Consider the following 22,167-nt stretch of genomic DNA (forward strand, 5'->3'; position numbering starts at 1 on the left):
TTGATTATGGCAATCACACCTGAGCTCTACCCATTTCAGACCTCTTAAAAAATCCTTAATGTGCAACATCAAAGCCGCTCTAAGTGTAATATAATTTACTTTAGGCTGGAATATATCCCTCATATTGAATAGCTGATGGGAAAATTCGATTTAAGGGTCTTTTGAAGTTTAGCAGGAATGCCGCAATGTAGCTTTCCTCTGTAGAACATTGAACATTTTCCTGTAAAACAAGTGAAAAGGTAAAGTTTAACACCTTTCAAATGCCATTTTAAGCTCCCTTTTCTGTCTCAAGACTACAAACTGTAAAGCTGTGTCTTTGTGCTTCAGTCTCTAAAATTGAGATGGTGACAAATGTGAAGCCTCTCCTTGGAAACGCTGTGACTCAGCCAGTGCAGATTGATTTTTGACTGCGTTTTGGCAGATTGGGAAATGAGGCGAATTGTTGCTTTTTCCTCCTCTCCCCTGCCTGAAGGCTGATGGGTCAGATGGGTTTGAGTCTCAGTGACCTCTGACCTCATGGTCAGAGGTCAGATTTTATGAAAACCTTGTGAACACTTGAAGAAGGTGATGTAGTAATACCATAGGTGTGTCTAATAGCAGGCTGAGGGTACCACTTGTAGTCGCCAGTATTTTTCAACTCGGGATTCACTGAGTCCGAGACATCCTCATACACCTGCTGTATGTGAATGACTTCTGTAAATTTGACCTCTGGTTTGGTAACACTCATAAATCAGAGGCTACTAGCGTCGGCGTTTGTCTCTTAAAGAGGCAGCATCAGCATCTTCTCTTTGCTCTGTTAAATGTTAGAAAAGGGAGAGGTTTAAGCTATGGCCTGAGTCTATAATGTGTGCGGATGTGATATGAATGTGTGACCATTTGGTAAAAAGACACATTATTCTGTTTTTCTTTCCAGCCACCACCGGTGATCACAGACAAGCAGCTGGATGAGCGGGAGCACACAGTGGAGGAATGGAAAGGTAGGAAGGATCCTCTCCTCTCCTGTCATAAGTACTTAGCCGTTTACAGGGTGATGCATAAGGTTGGTCTAGCTTTGTGCTTCACAGCCTGTGGGACATTTAATCTTTGTTCTGGAAGGGAGTTGCATGTTTTCCTCTGCACAGTCTGTCAGAAACCATAAATGCCCCAGTGTCAGACACGTAGTCCTCATTTTCTGCTGAAAATAACTCTGTGTCCAAAGCAGCATATTTCCCCCGTTGGTCCCCTCGGCCAGAACATCAGAGCTTTAGTATTTAGTATTAGTATTTATTTATTTATTGTCATTGTCAAGAACAATGAAATTGCGTTTGGGGCTTCCATACAACCCAAAAAAAAGAAGAAAATAATAAATACCCCTTAAAACCCAAGTGTACATATTTAACCCAGTGTGACTCCAATGCAATAAGACAATCCTTAGCAATAATGTTCGTAGAAATTCAGACAAAGACCTGAGAAACATGACAAAATACAACAATGCAACCCATTCAATATTATTGTACTGTGAGATATGATATCAGATATGATAGTTATCTATTTAAGAAAGAGGGGGGGGGGCAGGAGGGGGAAGAGAATAAAGATATGATGCACCAATGCAGACCAGTTCATTGCTATTAAGAAGTTGGATATGGTTATTGTCCGTGAGAGGGGGGCAGAGAGTTCAGGAGCCTCACAGCCTGTGGATACAGGCTGTTGGCCAGTCTGGATGTTCTGGCCTGTATAGACCTGTACCTTCTCCCTGAGGGCAGCAGATGGAAAAGGTGGCGCGCAGGGTGATGTTGGTCCCGCAGGATACTGTGCACCCTCCTCAGACAGCGAGTGGGGAAGATATTACTGATCTCTGGCAGACTTGTTCCAATAATTCTGCCAGCTTCTTTCACCACCCGCTGGAGTGCTTGCTGATCGGCCTTGGTGCAGCTGGGGAACCACACTAGAAATCCATACGTCAGAACGCTGCTGATGGCACAGTTGTAGAAGTTCAACATCAGAGATCTGGGAATGTGTGCGCTCCGCAGTCTCCTCAGGTAGTAGAGGCGCTGTTGGGCCTTCCGTACAACTGAGGTGATATGGTTGCCCCAGGACAGGTCCTCGGTCACAGTTACCCCCAAGAATTTAAAACTGCTCACCCTCTCCACCGCCTCACTGCCAATGAAGAGAGGCAGATGGTTGTTATGGCCCCTCTTCCGGAAATCTACAATGATCTCCTTGGTCTTTTTGGTGTTTAAGACCAAGTTATTGTCGTGGCACCATGACTCTAGTTGTTGCACCTCTGTCCTATAGTTTGTCTCATCATTGTTGGATATAAGTCCGAGCACTGTAGTGTCATCTGCAAACTTAACAATGAGATTGGACGCGCAGGAGGAAATACAGTCATGGGTGAAGAGAGTGTATAGCAGAGGGCTCAGAACACACCCCTGAGGGGCACCGGTGTTGACCACAAGGGTGGAAGAGGTGTTCTTACCCACTCTGACACTCTGTCTACGGTTAGTGAGGAAGTCCACAATCCAGTTGCACAGAGAGGAGTTAAGTCCCAGTCGGTGGAGTTTGGGACGGAGTTTGTATGGCCGGATGGTATTAAAAGCCGAGCTGTAGTCTACAAAGAGGAGCCGTGCATAGGTGTTCCTGTGTTCCAAGTGCTTCAGTAATGTGTGCAGCACTGTGGCGATCGCATCCTCGGTTGACCGGTTCTCCCTGTATGCAAACTGGTGCGAGTCCAGGGATGGTGGAAAAGCAGCTCTGATGTGTTTAATGACCAGTCTCTCCAGGCATTTGGCGGGAATGGGGGTGAGTGCCACAGGTCTGAAATCGTTCAGACATGTGACATTTGACTGTTTTGGGATGGGAACGATGGTTGCTGCTTTGAAACAGGATGGTACCAGTGAACAGGACAACGAGGTGTTATATATAGAGGTGAAGACGTCCGCCAGGTCCGCAGCACAGTCTTTTAGCACCCGGCCCAGCACTCCATCCGGCCCGGCCGCCTTCCTGGTGTTAATGCTCCGGAACACACGCCTCAGCTCATGAGTGCTCAGGACCGGAGCAGGGAGAAAGATAGAGAAGAGGGAAAAGCTAATTTTCATTGGTGTATAAATGCAGATTTACATTTGGTTTTTGTTTAGTCTAAGTCTGCAAAATGAATGAAAGCTTTCAAAATTAGTGCAGTTCATTCTTCACGGTTACTTTACAATCCCCGTCATCTGTTTTTAGTCACAAATACTAAGGTGTGCAAACCTGCATCACCTTCCTGCTGGGTCTTTATTAACATAACTGTTCCTTTAATGTGAAAATGGTAAATTTAAAGCCTGTTTGCTTCATTCACAAAAATACATATTCCTGGATTATGATGCTTGGAAGCCTTGTGGGTAGAAAATGAAGTGTATGCTGAGGTGCTAAATGCTAGAGTTGCTTTATACTGGTGAGAAAATACCCACAGGCTACCATGTTAAAATGCTCATCTTATGCATACAGGTTCAGTTCTCGCTAGCTAATTTGTCCTTAATGACAAACGTTTGATTTTAGTGGTGTTAAGCCTTAAGGATGAATGGGGTGGGCACAGTGTAAGTGCTGCATTAGCTAGCACGACTCTTACATTTAAATACAATCACATCTGTTTTTATGAAACAAAACAAACTGAAAAACAAGCAAAACAAGTAGAACCAGTTTTTCCTTAAACTAATATGCATGTTTTATTATTCAAATTAATTTTAAATGCCGTAAAAACTAAACTGAGTAGCTGTTTTTCTTGTGTCCAGTCACATGTTTAGATTGAGCAAAATGGTGAGCTCATCACTTTAGGTTCAGGTTTTTGGAAATATTTGAGCTTTTTTAGATTTTTTTAATAGTAAAAGAGGTGTTTTCTCCATGTTAGTATTCCTTTGAATATCTTTAAGCTCCCCTGTCCTAGCAGAGCAGTGATAACAACAGGAGGTTCACACCTGAAAGTGTAAATGTGACACACAGATGGCTTGAAGACACACTGTCCCATTTCTGTCTCCTTAGAGTGAAATGTTCCCGTGTAAACTGGGCATTCATTTATTACCATTTTTTAGTCTGAAGCTTTTTGCCAAAAGAAGAAAAACATTTGTGCATGACCTCATCTTAAAACTGTCTTTCACCCTTTTTTTCTTCTTCAGTTTTTAAAGTGATCTGAATAAATGGCTTTCATTGTGTTTGTTACAGAGTTGATATATAAAGAAGTGCTAGACTGGGAAGAAAGGACGAAGAACGGCGTCATCAGGGGACAGCCGGCGTCCATAGGTTGGTGGACTTTGTTATGTGAGAGAAGGTTTTAAAATGAGTTTGTAATGGAAGAGATGAATATGTTTGCACTGCACAAGACGTCTGCGCATGATCACGGCTGCTGCACTATATTGCAAGTGATTGTAATGTATCTGAGACTAAGATGCTTTCCTTCAGATAACATTTGCAGCGCTTTGATTTCATTTCCGTAATCACTCTAATGGGAGCAGATGCGAACAGCGTTGGCCCTGACGTGACCCGCGCTCACATTTGTGTTAATTTATTTATTATTTCGGTGAATCTTCAAAGTCGTGTAGATAAACCGGATACATTCAGGCATTTATACGGCATGTGGTTCAGAATGAATCCACTCGTTGGTTTGTCAAATGTAAAAACCAGCCTTCACCATCCCGTCTTTATTAGATCAGCTGCTAAAGCACAATGCTGTTCCGTGACTGACCACAGGCCCATCCCTGCTTCTCATAGCACAGGTGCAGCAGTGAGCAGCAGCCCCCAGCAGCACCACCAGCACCATCCCTCCACTTCTTCCTCCACCTCCGCCAACGATGTCTCCTCAATGTCCACCGACCCGACCCTGACCGACACCGACAGCAGCCTGGAGACGGCGGGCCCTGCCGCCGCCGCTGCTACAGCCTCCGGCCCAATGGGCTGCTGCAGATGACTATCGCCTACACCTGGTTCTGGGCTGGGCCACACCACCTGGTCACATCCAAGACCACCAGCCCGACACCGGCCCCTAGACCCACCCGCTGTGTTTGCTTCCCCTCCGTGCTTGTCTTCAGTAGTGTAGCTTTAACTAGCTAGCTGTTTGAAACATTTCTGAAAGGACAGATCTTTTTCTTTTTTAATGAAAGCTGTAGTCTTTTTCTTTACTTCTTTTCTTTTTTTAAAAAACAAAAACAAAATTAGGATTTCTTTTCAGTTGAGTCCTAGCTGTAATTTATTGTGGAATTTCTTAATTTTTTCAGAAACCTGAGATGATCAGAGAATTTTTATCATTTCACTATATTCCGGTTTGTATGAGCCAACAGTGAAAATTTAAAGAAATATCTGTAAAATGTTTCAATGTGATTTTTTTTTTTCTCCACTTGTTAAGCTACTGCTTTTACAATTTGCCATATACGTGTAGATTGAGTTTGTACAGATTTTATTGTAGATGTAGTTTTACTCTTCGATACAAGTTTGCAGTGAGCCATTGAAAACCTAATTTAATTGATGAACTTTGTCTTAGCACTCCCCCCGTTTCTATTCTCTCTCCCATAATGTGGATATTAGATCATATGTATATCCTTTTATTTGAACTCTTTTGAGTCAGTACTACATTCTTCATTGTAAATTTTAACTTTAACGAAAGCTTTATAATCAACGTATTTTTCCCATCATTTAAAAATGCTGACATTTTCTCACCATGTGATTTGATTTTTTTTTTTTTTTTTTTTAACCTCTTACTACAGGATTGGTTATGGCACAGTTAGGTCCTGCAGGATATCCTCTTGATGACTGTCTTCTGTATTATTTTTAAGTGCTTTTAAAGTACCTCTTATCTGCAGATGGCTGTGCGACACGTTGGAAGTAGATAGGCGGAATAGTTTCGGTATCAATTCAGGACTTCAGAATGTTCTTCATTGTGCTTCGGGAGGTTTTTGTAAGACGTAGAGTAGTTTGAGGTTGTGAAGTCGGCGATGGCGTAAGTGGAATGTGTTTCGGTCAAGTAGGGCGACGTGATATTCGAGAACGCATGCGAACGTGTTGATATTTGGCATCTCGGAGCGACAGCGGTTAGGTGTAAAAGGTGTGTGCCTCCTTACTCTCAGATCCCGTTATTAGTAATGTGTTTTTGTTTTTAATTTTCAAATTTTTTTTCGTAATAATCAGCGAACACTTTGCGAACTAGACTTGCCTGTAACTATGGCTCAAACGAACTATCTCTATATAACCTAGCAGCACAAAAACCAGAGTCAAAAGAAACAAATTTTTTCTTACTGTATGCAATAATAGCGTCCTGTTTTAAGTGTATATGATTTTTGTGTTGAAAGGAAAAGTGCCTGTTGTTTGTCATTCATTCCTGAGTGCGTGTAGGAGGGAGCATTTTATCCGTCAGCTTCTGGATAACAACAGTAGTTTCCATGTCAGAGCGGTGACGTGCGAGGGGAGGTCGTAGTTCTCACGAGCGTGTTGTATATTTTTCTACTTGTTTTGGTTTTGGACTGTTGAGCAAGAGACTGCGGTGTCTTGCAGGAGAAGGTGGTGGTGACGTATGCATTGAGGTGCTTATGCATTTGTTGGAGTCATTTCAGAAGAAGAGGCAGTTTTATCAAGGTCTTTCATCAAAGTAAAAAGAAGTGTTTCTTTGCAGTGACAGCAACCAACATATAGAATAATGATAATTTTTATACATGTAATTTTCTTTAAGTAGTTCATTTAATTTGTTGACTGATGGACAGAAAAATTAAGTGCTGGATCAAACTATATGAGCAAACTCTGCGACTGAATTCATGCTAGTATTTTAAAAAGCTTTGGATAAAGTTTAATATTAGAAAGGCAGATTGACACTAGTAGAAAAAAGGCAGAGCCATGCAGCCACATCACATATAGCACATAACACTTGTATTAACTGAAAAGAATGTCCTTGCCATATTGAATCAGCTAGCCATATTAGCTTATTTTCTTGCAGCAAATCTGCCTGCCACCAAATGTTTGCATAATATTTATTTATGTGATGCGCTCTCACGTGGATCGTGGATGCTGACAGCAGAGGAGTACATGCTACAGTGCTAGGATTGTCAAATTGTGTAAGACAACACCGTCTGCATCCTGTTGTTTTCAGTGGTGACATTATCTTTAGACTGTAGCATACACTGTAGCTCCACTCAGGCAACTTCTCTGCCAGATATTTAACCATTTATTAACAGCATGATTTCTCAAATATTAACACCACTGAGGGCCTTGTCGGTGTCAGGTTCTGAATTCGCACCCTATTCATGTTATTGATCTATAACAACTAGTAACTTTACATCTAGTGGTTTTTACTCAATCAGGTTGAACCATAAAATATGTCTAAATAGCTAAAAAATTATCTATAGTAAAATTAACGTAAATGCCTAATATTGCACCAGTCTGTGATGGCTAATGCTCGCTAATAGTCCTAAGCTGGACATATTACATAAGCCAGCTAGTTATCCAAAACCTTATCAGATCCAAACTTATCAGATCAACAGTCACACATTATTCAAAACAGATTTTCCCAAAGGGTGGCATGTTTTCTTTCCTGAGCTAGCATGTAATTTATTAGCGAAACAACTGTTGGTTTTGTTTTTTGTTTTTTTGTCATGTTACTAGCTTCGCTGGTGTCATTTAGCTGCACAGCCAATAGTATTTCATATATCAGCAGACAAACATGGCTATCACTTAGCTGCACAGTTGTTAATATTTTACATTACAAAGCAAAAGCTGGCCCTATCAGTGAGCTACAGGACAGTTAGCATCCAAAATGGCAGCCTGGTGTTAGCTTAATATCTGGTGTGTTAAGAGGCAAATGTTAGCGTTTACACTGAGCTACACTGTATTAAAGTATAAAAGATGGACGCAGTCTCTGTGATGACGTCTACATAAAAACAGGAAAGTGTTTACTGAGGTCAGAGCAGAGTGCTGTTTCTCCGAGCTTTATTTTTAATAGCCGACTCGTGGCTATTAAAAAGATTGCAAGTTTAAGGACAAAGTACAGCGTTAGCAGCTGTGGAGCTTCACCCATACAGCACAACAAAATCAACCTGCAGTCATTTAGTTTCTAACTAAATGTTGTAAACTAAAAATTGATTTTTTTTTAAATGACACAGTTAATGCAGAGAAGCAGTGGTATGCATCAAATTGTCATATTAGCTGAAAAGAAAGATGATGTTCTGTAAAGTGCTCTTAATTTTCTTAGCCCATCGGTAGGAACAAATAATTGGAGTATTTTCTTCTTCTGAGGTTGTTGTTGTTTTTGTCATTATTACATCTCTCAACCACTTTCATTCTGATTCAAGTCAGCTTTGATGAACTACCTCACGCTGAATTTCTGCCTGTTCTTGCATATAGTCGCCTGCAGAATTAGCTATCGAAGACATGTGAATAACAGATTCCATTATTTATTTATTTGAAAGTGTACTATTTGTCGGTTTCAACAGACTTCTAGTTTTGTACATTATGTATACTTCACCTAGAAGTAAGAGAATTGTTATATGTATTTTTTTTTTTTTGTTGTTGTTTTCTTTTTGTTTTTGAACTAAATGTGCAATACCTTCAGCAAACTGTGCGAGTAGTATGTGATGGGCCTAGCCTTTGTTAGCTGTCTCCTGAAGGTAAAGAAAATGTTTGGTACTGTCAATCCATGTTTTGATTTTGTTTTTTTGTTTTTTTAAATGAATAAGATCAGTTTTTATTTCTGTGACTTGTTTATAGTCAAAATGTTACGTATTTGGTCTTACCCGTCAAAAAACAAAGAAACAAAGAAAGTCTTTCACCTGGAGTTTGATGCAGAGACCGAAAGTTCTTTGACTCACACATGGGTGACAGATTTTTGATTTGGGGACATGCTTAGAATAATACCTACAAGAATTCATTATATGTATGGTGCTGGTTTGTAATGTTTGCTAGTGAATCCAGCCATGCAAGTAGTTTTAAGATTTCCTGGATCTGCGACACCCAAAAAACTGCAACCCACAAAGAAGTGCACTACTAGAATACATGCATTGGGATCTGATGATGCCACCTCTTAAAAACTCAAAAACGGAAAAAAAAATGAAAAAAATAAAATATACTGCAAATAAAACAAATACACTTTGATTCATTCATTGTATGTCTGTGTCTGTGAATAAAGACAAATGCAGTTCTTAAGGGTACTCGCGGTAAATCCCTGCATTTAAATCCTCCCAGAAGTAACTAATACTATCAACAGAATATGTATATTCGGTATAATCTTTATTTAACTGTGAAAGTCATTAAAGACACATTTTTCCTGGAAAAGGGTGATACAGAAAGTGGTCTTGGGCTAAAAAAAAAAAAAAATCAAACATTTCAACATACCACCTGGTAAAATACTGCCCCCTGGTGGTGCAAGGTTTATTTAAGATTCGCAGCGGGTAATTACATAAAGTACCTTTTAGGACCAGCAAACTGTGAAGCACCATAATAACAGTAATGAAAATAATAATAAAAAAAATATTCATGTAGTTGTCCTTAAACATCACCACACATGTCAAACATTCATGAAACCCTTTCAATCAAAATGTAGCTTCTGTTGAGACAATCAGTTTGGGTCAGTTGATATATTCATCAGCTAAGGACAAGTATTGATGTGTGTGTGTTTTTGGTTATTTGTGATATTTTGCAGGTATAGTTAAGATTAACAAGTGATGACCACTCATGGCTTGTTTGATTTTTTTTTTTTTTTGTTTAATGGCCTGAGTGATGTCATTGGGAAAGAACTGCTATAGACCAAATGACCTGAAACAAGGATGGGAACAGTCAGTTGTGGAAACGGAAGAAAAAAAGTAAACTATCAGTGACTAGTATTTTTTGCAGTTGCCATCTTGTTTTGTTTTCTGCTTATTGTGAACCAAAGTGACCGTATTTGAATAAGAAGCTAGGCATCGACAAAGAGCTGGGTCTGAATGAGAACCTAAAAACACCATGTACGTCTACATCCTGGCATCTTATCTATTCCTTTTTTCTTTTTTTTTTCCTCGCCTGTCCCGTTTGGTTCTTTTGCCATCAGAATTATTGTCTAAAGGCAAAGAAAGATGCCCAACGGATTTCTTTCACCAAATGGACCATCCCAGCCTTGCCGCATTGGTCCATTTGATTGACCTTTGTTTTTATTGTTTATTTTATTTTATTTTCACTTGCTACACACGGGACAGACATGACTGGGGGAAAGAAAAGGGAGAAAAAAAGAGAGGTAGGGAAAGAAAAACAGCGGGGAAGAGGAACGGTGATAAAGGGCAAAGAACAAACAAAACAAACAGACAAAAAATACATATTTCAATCACCTGTTGAGAAAGAAAAAAGAGAAAACAAGCAAGAAAAGAGAGCAATATAATGAACAACATCATTGCGATAATCTAACAGTAAAAAACAGTAAATATTGAATATTATTGTGCAGCACGTAAGATCGACAGCGCACAGTGTAATTTGAGGTAGGAGCCAAAAAGGGTGTAGTTTGTGTGTGTGAGCACCTGTGTGTACACCCCCGAAGGGGCCCGAGCGAGCCCCACGCTCCAGGCCCCGACAAGCAGCCACCAGGAGTGAGCCGGTGCATACCTGGACGCCCATCCCCGGACACCAAGAACCACCAACGCACCGATGTCTGAGGGTGTCTGCCACTGACAGGGGGAGTGGTGGGGGGAGATAGGCCTCCATACCTTGGAGGGCCTGAGATGCCCCTAGAGAGGTGGTGTCTGATACCCGACCTGACATATAGACACAGACAAACAGGCACACACAGAAACGAACATCCATTCCCACCCTCATGCTCTCATATGCACTTACTCCACACTCACCCAACGTGGAGACAGACATAAATAGACACTGTACACACAATCACACTCCCCAAGCGTACTCTATACCCCAGGTCTAGGTACCCTTGCATCTTATCTATTCCAAAGTAGCTGAATCTTAAAACTTATCTTCCTGGACCGTTTTACTCTGAATGGGATCATCAGCCATCATAAATCCACTAAAAAACTTAGCCTACTTGGTAAAAAGTGAAAACTCTACTTTTTGCAACAGTGCAGTTGTTTTATGTTGCTAATCTGAAAGAATGGCAGTTAGCATCACTTTGAAGCTAGGTTCACTTTTTTATTATCTCTGTGAGATCAAAATATGCTCACTGTGTTGTGCTTATTCTATCATTCAAAGTTTAAGTATTACAGGACTGTGAGGTGTGCCAGTATTGGATTGATTATTAGCCAGCATCTGCTATTTGGGCTAAGACTTTAGACAAGCAGTCCCCAATCCCCGGGCCGCAAGAGTTGAAGCTCGGGTGTGAAATTTATGGTTTATCGCTTTTTTTTTTTTTTTAAATCATTTTTATCATTAACTCTGTTTCCATGGGTCTTTTCCCGTGTGTTATGAATAAATCCTCTTTTTTTTGGTACCAGTACTAGTTTTATTTTGTTGTATTTATCCGCGACACCTTAACGGCCGATCCATGAAAATATTGTCGGACATAAGCCGGCCCGTGGCGCAAAAAAGGTTGGGGACCGCTGCTTTAGACTGTATATAAAATTGGAGGCCAGTGTCAGGATTTGACCACACCCATTTTGATTCTGGGGCCAAAAGTGGCCATATTTGAACAGAAGGTGGAGCGCTAAGTTATCACCTGTAACGCTAACAGAAACTCCAGTAGGTCAGGTTAATCACCGTCATGTGTGTAATCCTTGTCACCTTTATTTCCATACATGGTCATTTGTTACAATAGTGGAAATCCATAATAAATAAGCACCATAGATGATCCGCAGAGCAATAACAAACATTTAACCTTCGTCATGAGACATACAGGAGAAAAGTAAAAGGCTGTTGGAATCAAAGAGTTAGACCAGCGTGTACATGTGCAAATGAAGTCAATATAACAACACTGTATTTTAGCTCTTTAAAAAATGGTCACATTGCCCAACCAAAAGCACGCTTTCACATATAATTGTACTGCCTAAGGGGCCCTTCGGGGATTGACTGTTACTAGTTACACCTCTCGATGTTCTGATTAACGGTAAGATGCTGAAGATAACGTTCTCACAAAACTCAGTAGTACTCACTCATCTTGGGAGCAGACATTTGAGTGTTACAGTGAGTTTGATGCTTTCTCTATTGTTTACAATTTTCTATCGGGCTGGTTTGATCAACGACACATTACATTCACTATAAAGATACATTCTTAATGCAAAACTTCCATTCAATTCACAATTCACTTTCACAAGAATTGGCACCTTCGAGGGACTCATCAGCATCAGCAGTTTATTCCATATGTCTTTTAAAAAAGCTATTATGGAGAAGTATATGCACCACATCTGTGGACAAGCAAGCAACACTTCATTTTTCCTAGTTCAGAACACTTCCCTGAAGGCACAACCAGGAAACTCCATTGTTTCTTTGAGGGCAGTGTTCAGCTTCGTGTGCCAAAATCAACATGGCTTCCAGGCAGGCCATTCTGATCTCTCGTGAGCGAACTGAGGCGGTCTAGCTTTGGTATTTTACTGTGTACTGTAAATGGACTTCATGTACTGAGGCACATATCCCGTGTGCTAAGCTGAAAAGAACCTGTTATATTATCTGTACATTAAAGGTATGTTGACATCAGTGAGGATCAGAGCGAACCAAAGATTGAGGCTTTGCCATCAAATGAGTTCGGGAACCATGTCGATGGTGACGAGAGGCACTGGAAGAGCCTGAGGATAAAAGAAGAGCTATGGCAGAAGTCCCATCTGTTAATGCGTTTGCTTTTTTTTTCCCCTCTGAAAAGAAACTGTTTGGAAAGAGTAGTTTTATTAAACCTGCCTTTGTGTTGCAATATACAAATTGAACCTCCTAAAGCTACCACTGTAGTTAAGGAGTCAGTTTACCCAAATAGTACAAAATACTCGTAATTAGAAGTTATAAGCTACTCAAAAACTTTCATTTGCCCAGATTTGAAGATATACAGTACATGAATGGGATTTTGGCCAGCACTAACCTAGTATAATTTCAGTGTCTGGTGTTTAAAAGATTAAAATGATATTTAAAAAGGGTCAATTTGTAAAAGTTACAGTTCTTTTTTAGAAACTAACATTTTCAAATTCTGAAACAGAAAAGCGTTTGCTAGCTTCCTCTACAGCCTAAACTGACCCTGCAGTATAAGACACTGTTTGACATTTTGGGAAGTGTATTTGCTTTCTTGCCAAGTTTTAGCTAAAAAGTCCAATATCATCATGCATACTAACGCTAGACATAGCTACCTCGGGTTAGCATGAAAACCACAACCTAATATTTTCTTAATATTTCAGTTTTTAAGTGCCCAGAAAATGAAATTATATATGTTAATCAATTAGCTTTGCAAGTGTCAGTGAAGTTTTTATATATAAACAGTACTAGGCCACCATTTTAACTTGTGTTACGCTAGGCTAATTGGTTAGCTACCTTTATCAAACGAGCCATTTCTAGCAATTTCTGACCAAAAAATCTATGTATGGGGCCAAAATGCTTTTTGAGGTGTATGATGAAGGAAACTACAGAGCCCCGCAGGGGACATGGGAGAAAAAAAAATTAAGACTGACTTTTGCGAGATCTCGCAAAACTATCTCGGGATCTCGCAAAAGTTTTGCGAGATCTCGCAAAACAAACTCGGGATCTCGCAAAAGTTTTGCGAGATCTCGCAAAACAAACTCGGGATCTCGCAAAAGTTTTGCGAGATCTCACAAAACAAACTCGGGATCTCGCAAAACTTTTGCTAGATCTCGCAAAAGTTTTAGCCGCATTCTTCCCGTTAGCTCGAAGCTAACAGGAGGTCGAGACCTACTTCAGCCGGGAGGAACACCGCTTTCCCGGCACATCGTGCCTCGACCTCCCGGTCGACTTCGAGCCGGCGTCCGAAGAATGCGGCTAAAAGTTTTGCGAGATCCCGAGTTTGTTTTGCGAGATCTCGCAAAACTTTTGCGAGATCCCGAGTTAGTTTTGCGAGATCTCGCAAAAGTCCGTCTTAATTTTTTTTTCTCCCATGTCCCCTGCGGGGCTCCGTAGGAAACACCACCTGTTAGGTGTATAATGACTTATTACTAACAGGTGTAAATTAAAGTCTTTTACCATACCATGCATAACAGCTTTTGTCTATTAATGATTCTTTGTTGGTTTTAAGTTTTTATTACTAAAATGATATTTTGATCTAACAAAAACTAATTACTTTCCCTTTTTTAAAATCATCAACAAAGCAGAATAACTGTGAAGTGTAAGAAAATATCTCTAAGGTATTAGCTATTTATGTCTTAGCTACCTATTAACATGTTTACGCCTACTTTGAAACAATCACTATGAAGCTGTGTTCATAAGCCCAGTAGGCTTTTGCATTTTATAATCAATAGCCTAATAGCTTAAAAAAAAAAACTTCTTAAAAAATGGCTCTTTACCAATGGTTCTAGAGCCTCGTGTTTGTGCCCCTAAGCTAGGCTCAATGGCTATTAGCTTTAGCACCTTCTTTGACATACAGGCATGAGATTGGTTTCACACTTCTCATCTAACTCTGCAAGACAGCAAATAAGTGTATTTCCCAAAATGTGAAGCTATTGCTTTAAGATCCCATACAGATAGACAGCAGTCCACTGTCTTAAGTTGCACACTTTTAACACAAAATCCATTCAGTTATTGTCCTTTTAAAGTAGTGGTTAAAGAAGTCAGTGCTATCCACTTCATAAATTGTTACATTATGTTCCACCATTTATATCCAGGCACCTGAACTCAATTTGTAAGACAAACCTCTGCAGTAATCACAGGAGGGCCATCTTTTTAAAATGAGTTTGAAGCATGCGTAACAAAATCAAGACCACTTGCTGTTTAGTAGAGATGATCCTCAGAAAGAAAACAGTCAAAGTTTATTTCCTTCAGAATTTTCTATCTGATCTCTACGCATGTGCACAAGTAGGTTTTCTTTATTTTCTATTTTCAGTCTTATTTTGAGTTAGGACTCATACCACAAAATGCCCCACCCCCACCCCAAGACAGATGAGAGGCCGTGTATCAAAGGTCACTAGTCCTTGCACCAAGGGCCAGATCGCCCAGCGTGGCAAAAAAATCCTCCATTTCCTTTTCCAAGAGGCGGTTGCGATTCTCCGCATCCTCCCGTGCCCGCTCAGAGTTTCTGAGTTTTATCTCCAGCATGCGCTGCTTCTTCCTCTCCTGCTCCATCTCCTGTTCCAAACGCTCCATCTGGGCACACAGAGCAGCACTAGACTCTTCCAATCTGTGTGGAAGCACAATACACACAGAAAAGGTCACGGACATTTGCCTTTTTTCTGTTTGGCTGAACCACCCAGTAAAGCACATTTCAAACAACTTCCTACCTTCCCAACTTTTTGTCTGACCCGTGTGCCCAGATTAATACTAATGTGATATTCTTGGCATTGGAGGAAATAAAACAAATCTGCCCTGCAAGAACCGCTGTTAGCTATCTCTCTCTCTACATATATATATGTCTTACTTGCATAATATAATCTCTATCAGTTTTCTGCAAACATTTCCAACACTATCTGGAGCTGAGCTACCAAAACTGGCACACAGGTATAGCTTATAGTTCTTATCTATAGCAGATAATAACATCATCACGTTGCCTAGCCAACACCTACCAAGGGCTATAATGACCCATTTGCAGCATTTATGCACCTCTAATGCCTTATAAGAGCGTTGTATAACTTTAATTTTGCAACGGTAAAATTTCCTTTATATCCAGCTTTAATTATATATAATATATTATGATGTCATCATGTTGCCATGCAACCACCTAACAACAGACTAAAATTATAGACCAAACAATGTGTCCAAATTCATGGGCTGCATCCTCCTGAGGACACATTTGTAGACCGATTACATCACAGCGACGCGCCGAAGGCTGTCCAAATTCATAGACTCCTCCGAATGCAGCCGACAAATGCGTCCTCCTTTTCCCCAAATTTGAAGGATGGGTCGGGTGTGTCCTTCGTGGCCCACCATATCCCAGAATTCATAGCGCGGCCCAGCCAAACTCCAGTTTCCGGCAATGGCGGCCGCTACTAAGTTTTAAAATTACTCTTATTAATCTTTCTGGGTCACAAAATAAACTTTTAACATATTTTCAGACAAGAATGTGGGTGTGTAAACTTCAAATATCTGCTCGGTTTATCAAGATATCACATATTTCCAAAAGTGCTTCAATGTTTTCGGAGACGTCTGTTATCCACCAGCTCGATAGCTAGCCAAGAGCTGGCTATCTAGGGTCACTAGAGCCGCAGAGAATGGCACAACTCCCGGCACATCATTTTCAGATCACCGCGGGCTTTCGCTACTCAGGTTAAACGTAATATATAAGTCACTTAGACAACCTAAAATGTTATTGTTTGGCTTTTTTCAGTGTTTTATTTGTTGTAAAGTTATTAGATTAGATAAAATAAAACTTTATTAATCCTCCGGGTGGGTTCCTCCTTGGTTTTCAAACAGCTGAATAAACGTCAAACAGAAAACGGATTAAACAGAAGTGTGAGATTTACGCCAGTGTCCTGTTATATTTTAGATAGCAAGGAGCAGACGGCCAAGTTTATTAAACTCCACCGAGACAGCGGTGACGCTAATCAGAAGGCTAGACCGTCCAATTTCACAGTCGTTTACTTCCGGTTTACCCAACCTGAGGACCCGGCCCACGTAGACCGCGAAGGCCGGGTCCTCAGGAGGATGCAGCCCATGAATTTGGACATGCTAATAATGACGCATGGGCACAGGTATATAAATATGCTGCTTCCAGCCCAATGATTTAACATTTTGTTTGTTGCTTAAAGCACCTCTGTGTCATGGTCCTGGGTCATGTGACCCAGTATTCTGAGTTTTGTTATTTTTTTCAGTCTAGTTTCATTTCAGTTTATCTAGTTACATTCTGTCATGCCTAGGTTACAGTTTTAATTCATGATTTATCAAGCTCCCCATTTTTAAGAAGAATAAGGACCCACTTAAATGTGAGTCATATCGCCCAGTAAGTTTACTTGGATGTGATTATAAAATACTGACCAAGGTACTGGCAGCTAGAATTGAGCTTGTCATAATCATAAGTAAGATAATACATCCTGATCAGACAGGGTTTGTTGCAGGTGGACAACTCTCCAGCAATCTCCGCCGTCTGTTCAATGTAGTATATACTGCTGAAGATAACATTATGCCAGAGATTGTGATATCCTTAGATGCCCACAAAGCCTTTGATCGAATAGAGTATTACTATCTATTTACGGCCCTCGAAAGATTCGGCTTTGGTCCAACATTTTGCTCATGGATTAAAATAATTTATTCGAGCCCCCAGGCTATGGTGAGAACGAATAATATCATATCTGAACCCTTCTCTCTATTCCGGGGAACAAGACAGGGGTGCCCTTTGTCACCCCTGCTCTTTGATGTGGCAATTGAACCCCTTGCGATGATGCTGAGACAGGCTACTGAATTGGTAGGGATACAAAGGGGGACACAAAACCATAGGCTGTCCTTATATGCTGACGATCTCCTCCTTTTTCTGTCAAACCCTGCCACTAGTATCCCGGTGGCCCTTGGTATTATCAAAGATTTTGGGAGGGTGTCGGGCTATAAAATTAATTTAGACAAAAGTGTTCTTTTCCCCATTAATAAACAGGCGAGGAAACTTTCTTTCCGGGCCTATCCCTTTGCAATACATAAGGATAGATTCGCATATTTAGGTGTTAATGTAACTAGTAAGTATAAAGATTTACTGGACTATAACTTTAAAGTTGCACTGGACAAAGCGAAATTAGATATGGAAAGGTGGGCGTCGCTCCCCTTATCATTAGCAGGGAAGGTAAATTCTGTTAAAATGATTATACTGCCGCGGCTCCTCTATTTATTTCAGACGATACCGATTTTCATTCCTAAATCATTTTTTAAGGAATTGAACAAATGTACGTCTGCCTTTATTTGGAAAAAAACTATCCCCAGGATAAGACGGGAGTTTCTTGAGAGACAGAAAGAAGAGGGAGGTCTGGCTCTGCCGAACTATATGCACTACTATTTTGCTGCTAATATACATAAGTTGTTATTTTGGGTCAAAGAGTTGGATGAGGATGAAACCCCAATATGGGTTCATATGGAAAGGTATGTCTCTAGTCCAGTGTCCCTGCGCTCCCTGGTCTGCGCTCCTCTACCCTTGAGCAAACATCTTTACACAAACAACCCGGTGGTATCTCATTCTCTGAAAATTTGGACTCAATTCAGATCACATTTTAAAAACAGAACCGCCCTCCTGTCTGCTCCCATCTATGGAAATCACTTGTTTCCCCCAGCCCTCGGGGGAACAGCCTTTAGGGAATGGCATAGAGCTGGGGTGGAATGTGTCAAACATCTTTTTAAAAATGGTACTTTTATGTCTGCTGCTCAACTGGAAAAGGACTATGGAATTTCCTCCAAGACTAATTACTTTAGATATTTCCAGGTTCGGGACTTTGTGAAAAAGTCATTCAGCCCCTCCCTCGAGCTTCCACAAAGCGGATGGATAGACGAGTTGATGAACACAGATCCGACTGCTAAGGGGACAATCTCCACGCTATATACACATATTCAGAATGTGGCTTCCCCCTCCCTGGACAATGTAAGACGGAAATGGGAGGAAGAATTGGGGCTGGACATTTCAGAGGTTGACTGGGGGGGGCTGTAGATCTAGTACACTCTGCTTCTATATGTGTGAGACACGGATTGATACAGTTCAAGGTGTTGCACAGACTGCATTTGTCAAGGGAGAAACTGGCAAGAATGTACCAGGGGGCCAATCCGACCTGCCCCAGATGTAAACAGGTACCAGCCAACTTATGCCACATGTTCTGGTCTTGTTCCAGGCTGAAAGACTTTTGGGCTAACATCTTTAGAACATTCTCATTCATTTCTAATAAGGATATGGAACCAATGCCTCTGACAGCCATCTTTGGTGTGGCACCGAGGGAAACTCAACTAACAGCCTCTCAGAGGAAGGCAATAGCATTCGCCTCATTGCTGGCTAGGAGATTGATTCTACTTAACTGGATAAAGGCAACACCGCCATCCCATAAACGCTGGGTGGAGGAGGTGATGGCACACCTCAAATTAGAACATCTCAGATTTACTATACAGGGCAACACCAAGAAATTCTTTAAGGTCTGGCAGCCTTTCATTTCCTATTTTGAAGATGAGTTTCCTTCCACTCCATAACTGGCAACTTCCCCCCCCCCCCTTTTTTTTTTCCCTTTTCTTTTCTTCCTCTGTCTGGGTATAGTTTTGTCTTACACTGTGCGGTAGGACTTGAGTTCGAGCTTTTCTGTATGAATGATATGCTTTCTGAAAACTCAATAAAAACACTTTGATTATTATTATCAAGCTCCCCATTTGTCTCATCCCTGTGTGAAGTTTTTTGTGTTAAGTCTTCGTGTGCTTATCTGTCATGTGTCATGTCCAAGTTTTCTTTGTTTGTCAAGTTCGAGTCATGTCTGGGTCTCGCTATGTTTCTCGTTTTATTTTGAAGGATCCTTGTGTTTTTTGTTTATTGTATTTAGCTTCGCGTCCCCTGTCCTGTCATTATGTTAATTGTTGTCAGCTGTTTTCCCCGTGTGATTCCGCTTCCCCTGATCATTCCTTATGTGTACTTAATCCGTGTGTTTCTGCTCAGTCGGTGTCAGATCGTCTGTTATCCTCACCTCATCTTTTCATAGTTTCCGTTATTGTCTCACTGTTTCATAGCCTGCCTAGTTACTCTGTGTTCATAGTTTTTTTCATAGTTCTTTCACAGAGTGTCATAGTCTTTTTAGTTTACACAGTGTTCTTAGTCTCCTTAGTTTTCCCAGTTTCAGTGTTCTCTAATGTTTTTGTCATGCCATCAGCCACAATAAAGGCTCGCTTTATTTTTGGAAACCTAGTTCTGTCTCCACTGTGTCTGCATCTGGGTCTACCTCTTCTTCACACCGGTGCACCCCGCCGTGACACTCTATGTCTTAAAAAACATGCCATTTATTTCCATGACAGGTTTTAGTTGCAAAAAGGGAAAGGTTTTTGAAAATACCAGTTCATTTTCAGTGTTACAGATAACAACATTTTAAGTGTTAACACACTTAAATTGGTGTGTTACAAACTGAGCATAGGTGTGCTTTAACCATGCCATTTGGGTTTAGTATAAAAAATGGTAATTGGAATTATGGTAAATATACAATCTTTTGTTTTGGGAACTTTTTCCATCTCAGGATGTATTTCATATTTATTTATTCAGTCTTTATTCACTGTCTTCCTGACGTGTTCCCCCAACTGTAAAGAACAGCAATACGAAAGTGCCCTTTAAAGGGCTCACAGCAGGTTGTAATTGAAGTACTTCCATTGGTTCTGTGCTAATGAAATAAAAGCCTGACATCCAAAACCATAAAGTTCATTCAAATGTCTTTCTATTTACCATATAAAAGACCGACACTACTATTATAAGTTTGAAAGATCCTGCATCAGAGACTTACTTTTGGATCCTGGCCTCATATGTAGTCTTCTGTTTTCTCAGCTCGTCTTTCAGTCCCTCTACCAGGCTGCTCAGTGTTAGTTTTTCCCCATCTCCATCTTCGGACATGATAATGGACGGCACCCCGGCTGCCGTGGCCACGTTTCCATTTTCACTGCAGGCTGCGCTGCTGCTGCACAGCTCCATGGCCTCGCAACTGTCCTGCTCGGAGCTCGCGTCTGTCGTCATCCCTCCATCCCTTTCTTTGTTAATCTCTCTGTGGCTTTCTCCATCTTCCACCACACCTCCACAGTTCTGGTGCACCGGGGGCTCGCTTGCTGAGTCCGGGACAGATATTTCACAGGAGGACGTGGACCACGGTGTGCTGGATACACTTGGAACGCTCCCCATGCTAGAGGAGGAGGTCACGTTGTCATACGTGGACAGCCTCTGGGACGAGCCGGTGGAGTCACGGTCACGGGTGGACCGTTCCCCTGAAGATGTGCGCCGGTGTCCCCTCAAGGAGGACAAACCGTTCATAAGCCAGTTGCCCCCGCTTCCACCTCCTCCACCACCAGAAGACAGACTGGTTGTATCTGCTGCGGAGCCACTGCTGCTGGTTTGCTTAGCTTGCGGCTGGGAACGAGGCGCTGAAGAGCTTTTGAAGGAATATTTCCAGGAAGGCATGGTCTTGGCTTGTTTACTCGGACTGATTACCGTCTCACCCTTTCCCGATGAAGACCCAAGTTTTGGTCCAGGGTTTGGGTTAGGGGTCTGAGTGGGACTGACGGCTGCGCACAGCTTGGCGTCCAGGGATGAGGCACTGCTGAGCAGATCTTGGTCTGGGTTGGAGACGGGGCAACTCTGAAGGTCCTCTTCAGAGATCCAGGCTCCCAGGCTGCGGTGTTGGAGATGATGCCCTTGGATGGGGATCTCAGTTTGGGGTAGAGCTGGCCCCTCCTGTTCCCTCCCTGAGTACAAACGGTTGTGTTCCCTGATGAGGACTGTCATCAGGTGCTGGACAAGAGAAGTTCCTAGACAATACAAATCACATTCAGCCGGTGTCGGTATAACTTTTTTAGTTTTATTCTAAACTATCATTTTTAATAAATAAATTACAGAAAAACAGAACCTTATTTGATTGTCATTAATTTTCTGTACCTTCCATGATAGTGACTGGGTCCTCCATCTTCGGTCTAAGGATGTTAGGTCCAAATACTGTGGCAAGGTTCTGGACACTCATCTTGTTCTCATTACAGTGGGACTGGACCTCATCAAGGAATCTAAGGAGAGATATAGTGAAAAACTAGAGTAAAAAACTGATTAGGCTACAAAAGCCTAAGTTCTCAACCTAACGGGTGAAGTCACTCACTTGCATATGTACTTGAGGAGGTTGTAGTTCGGTAGAGGTAGAGTGCTAACTTGCTTTCCAAGCTCCTGGACTCCCTGATATGAGACAAATCATCCTTATTCTACTCACAGTACCACTCAAAGTCCTCACACCAAAGGTAAACAGCACATACCTCCTCCTCATCTTTGGCCAAAAGCTGCGCACAGGTTAGAAAGTCTTCATATTTGGAGAAGGGGATAACTGGTTCAGGCAGCTCTCGCAGGTACAACTTCAGCAAGGATGCCACTGTGTGGACGTCTGTGTTACTGCAAGTCAGAAAGAAAGATGATTCAGTAGAATTCAAATCAGTGATGATCATAAAAGTCTTTGGCAAAGT

At 41.3% G+C, this 22,167-nt stretch overlaps 2 protein-coding genes across 11 annotated transcripts in view; one reads left to right on the forward strand and one right to left on the reverse strand.

Moving 5' to 3' along the window:
• mapk8b (mitogen-activated protein kinase 8b) overlaps nt 1-9,078 on the forward strand; it is a 37,625-nt gene extending 28,547 nt beyond the window's left edge. For 3 of the 4 annotated variants that reach the window (XM_086302979.1, XM_086302978.1, XM_086302981.1), the window contains exons 10-12: nt 914-977; nt 4,174-4,251; nt 4,725-9,078. In XM_086302979.1, coding sequence (XP_086159105.1) covers nt 914-977; nt 4,174-4,251; nt 4,725-4,915 — 333 coding nt within the window. In that variant the 3' untranslated portion in view covers nt 4,916-9,078. Of the gene's footprint in view, nt 1-913; nt 978-4,173; nt 4,252-4,719 lie in introns of all 4 variants that reach the window. The other variant, XM_086302980.1, reaches the window with a different exon arrangement.
• Nucleotides 9,079-14,982: 5,904 nt separating this feature from the next.
• Nucleotides 14,983-22,167, reverse strand: part of arhgap22b (Rho GTPase activating protein 22b) — a 44,655-nt gene continuing 37,470 nt past the window's right edge. For all 7 annotated transcript variants that reach the window (XM_086302988.1, XM_086302983.1, XM_086302984.1 and 4 more), the window contains 5 exons: nt 21,964-22,096; nt 21,813-21,886; nt 21,602-21,723; nt 20,463-21,474; nt 14,983-15,217 (listed from right to left, as the gene is read on the reverse strand). In XM_086302988.1, the coding sequence (XP_086159114.1) occupies nt 14,995-15,217; nt 20,463-21,474; nt 21,602-21,723; nt 21,813-21,886; nt 21,964-22,096 (1,564 nt within the window). In that variant the 3' untranslated portion in view covers nt 14,983-14,994. The remainder of the gene's footprint in view (nt 15,218-20,462; nt 21,475-21,601; nt 21,724-21,812; nt 21,887-21,963; nt 22,097-22,167) is intronic.

This window comes from Aulonocara sp. 'chitande type north' Nkhata Bay, linkage group LG8 (genome assembly GCF_057382095.1).
Source record: "Aulonocara sp. 'chitande type north' Nkhata Bay isolate Kocher_YH1m ecotype deep benthic linkage group LG8, A_spYH_male_GT1.1, whole genome shotgun sequence".
In the NCBI taxonomy this organism is placed as follows: domain Eukaryota; kingdom Metazoa; phylum Chordata; class Actinopteri; order Cichliformes; family Cichlidae; genus Aulonocara; species Aulonocara sp. 'chitande type north' Nkhata Bay.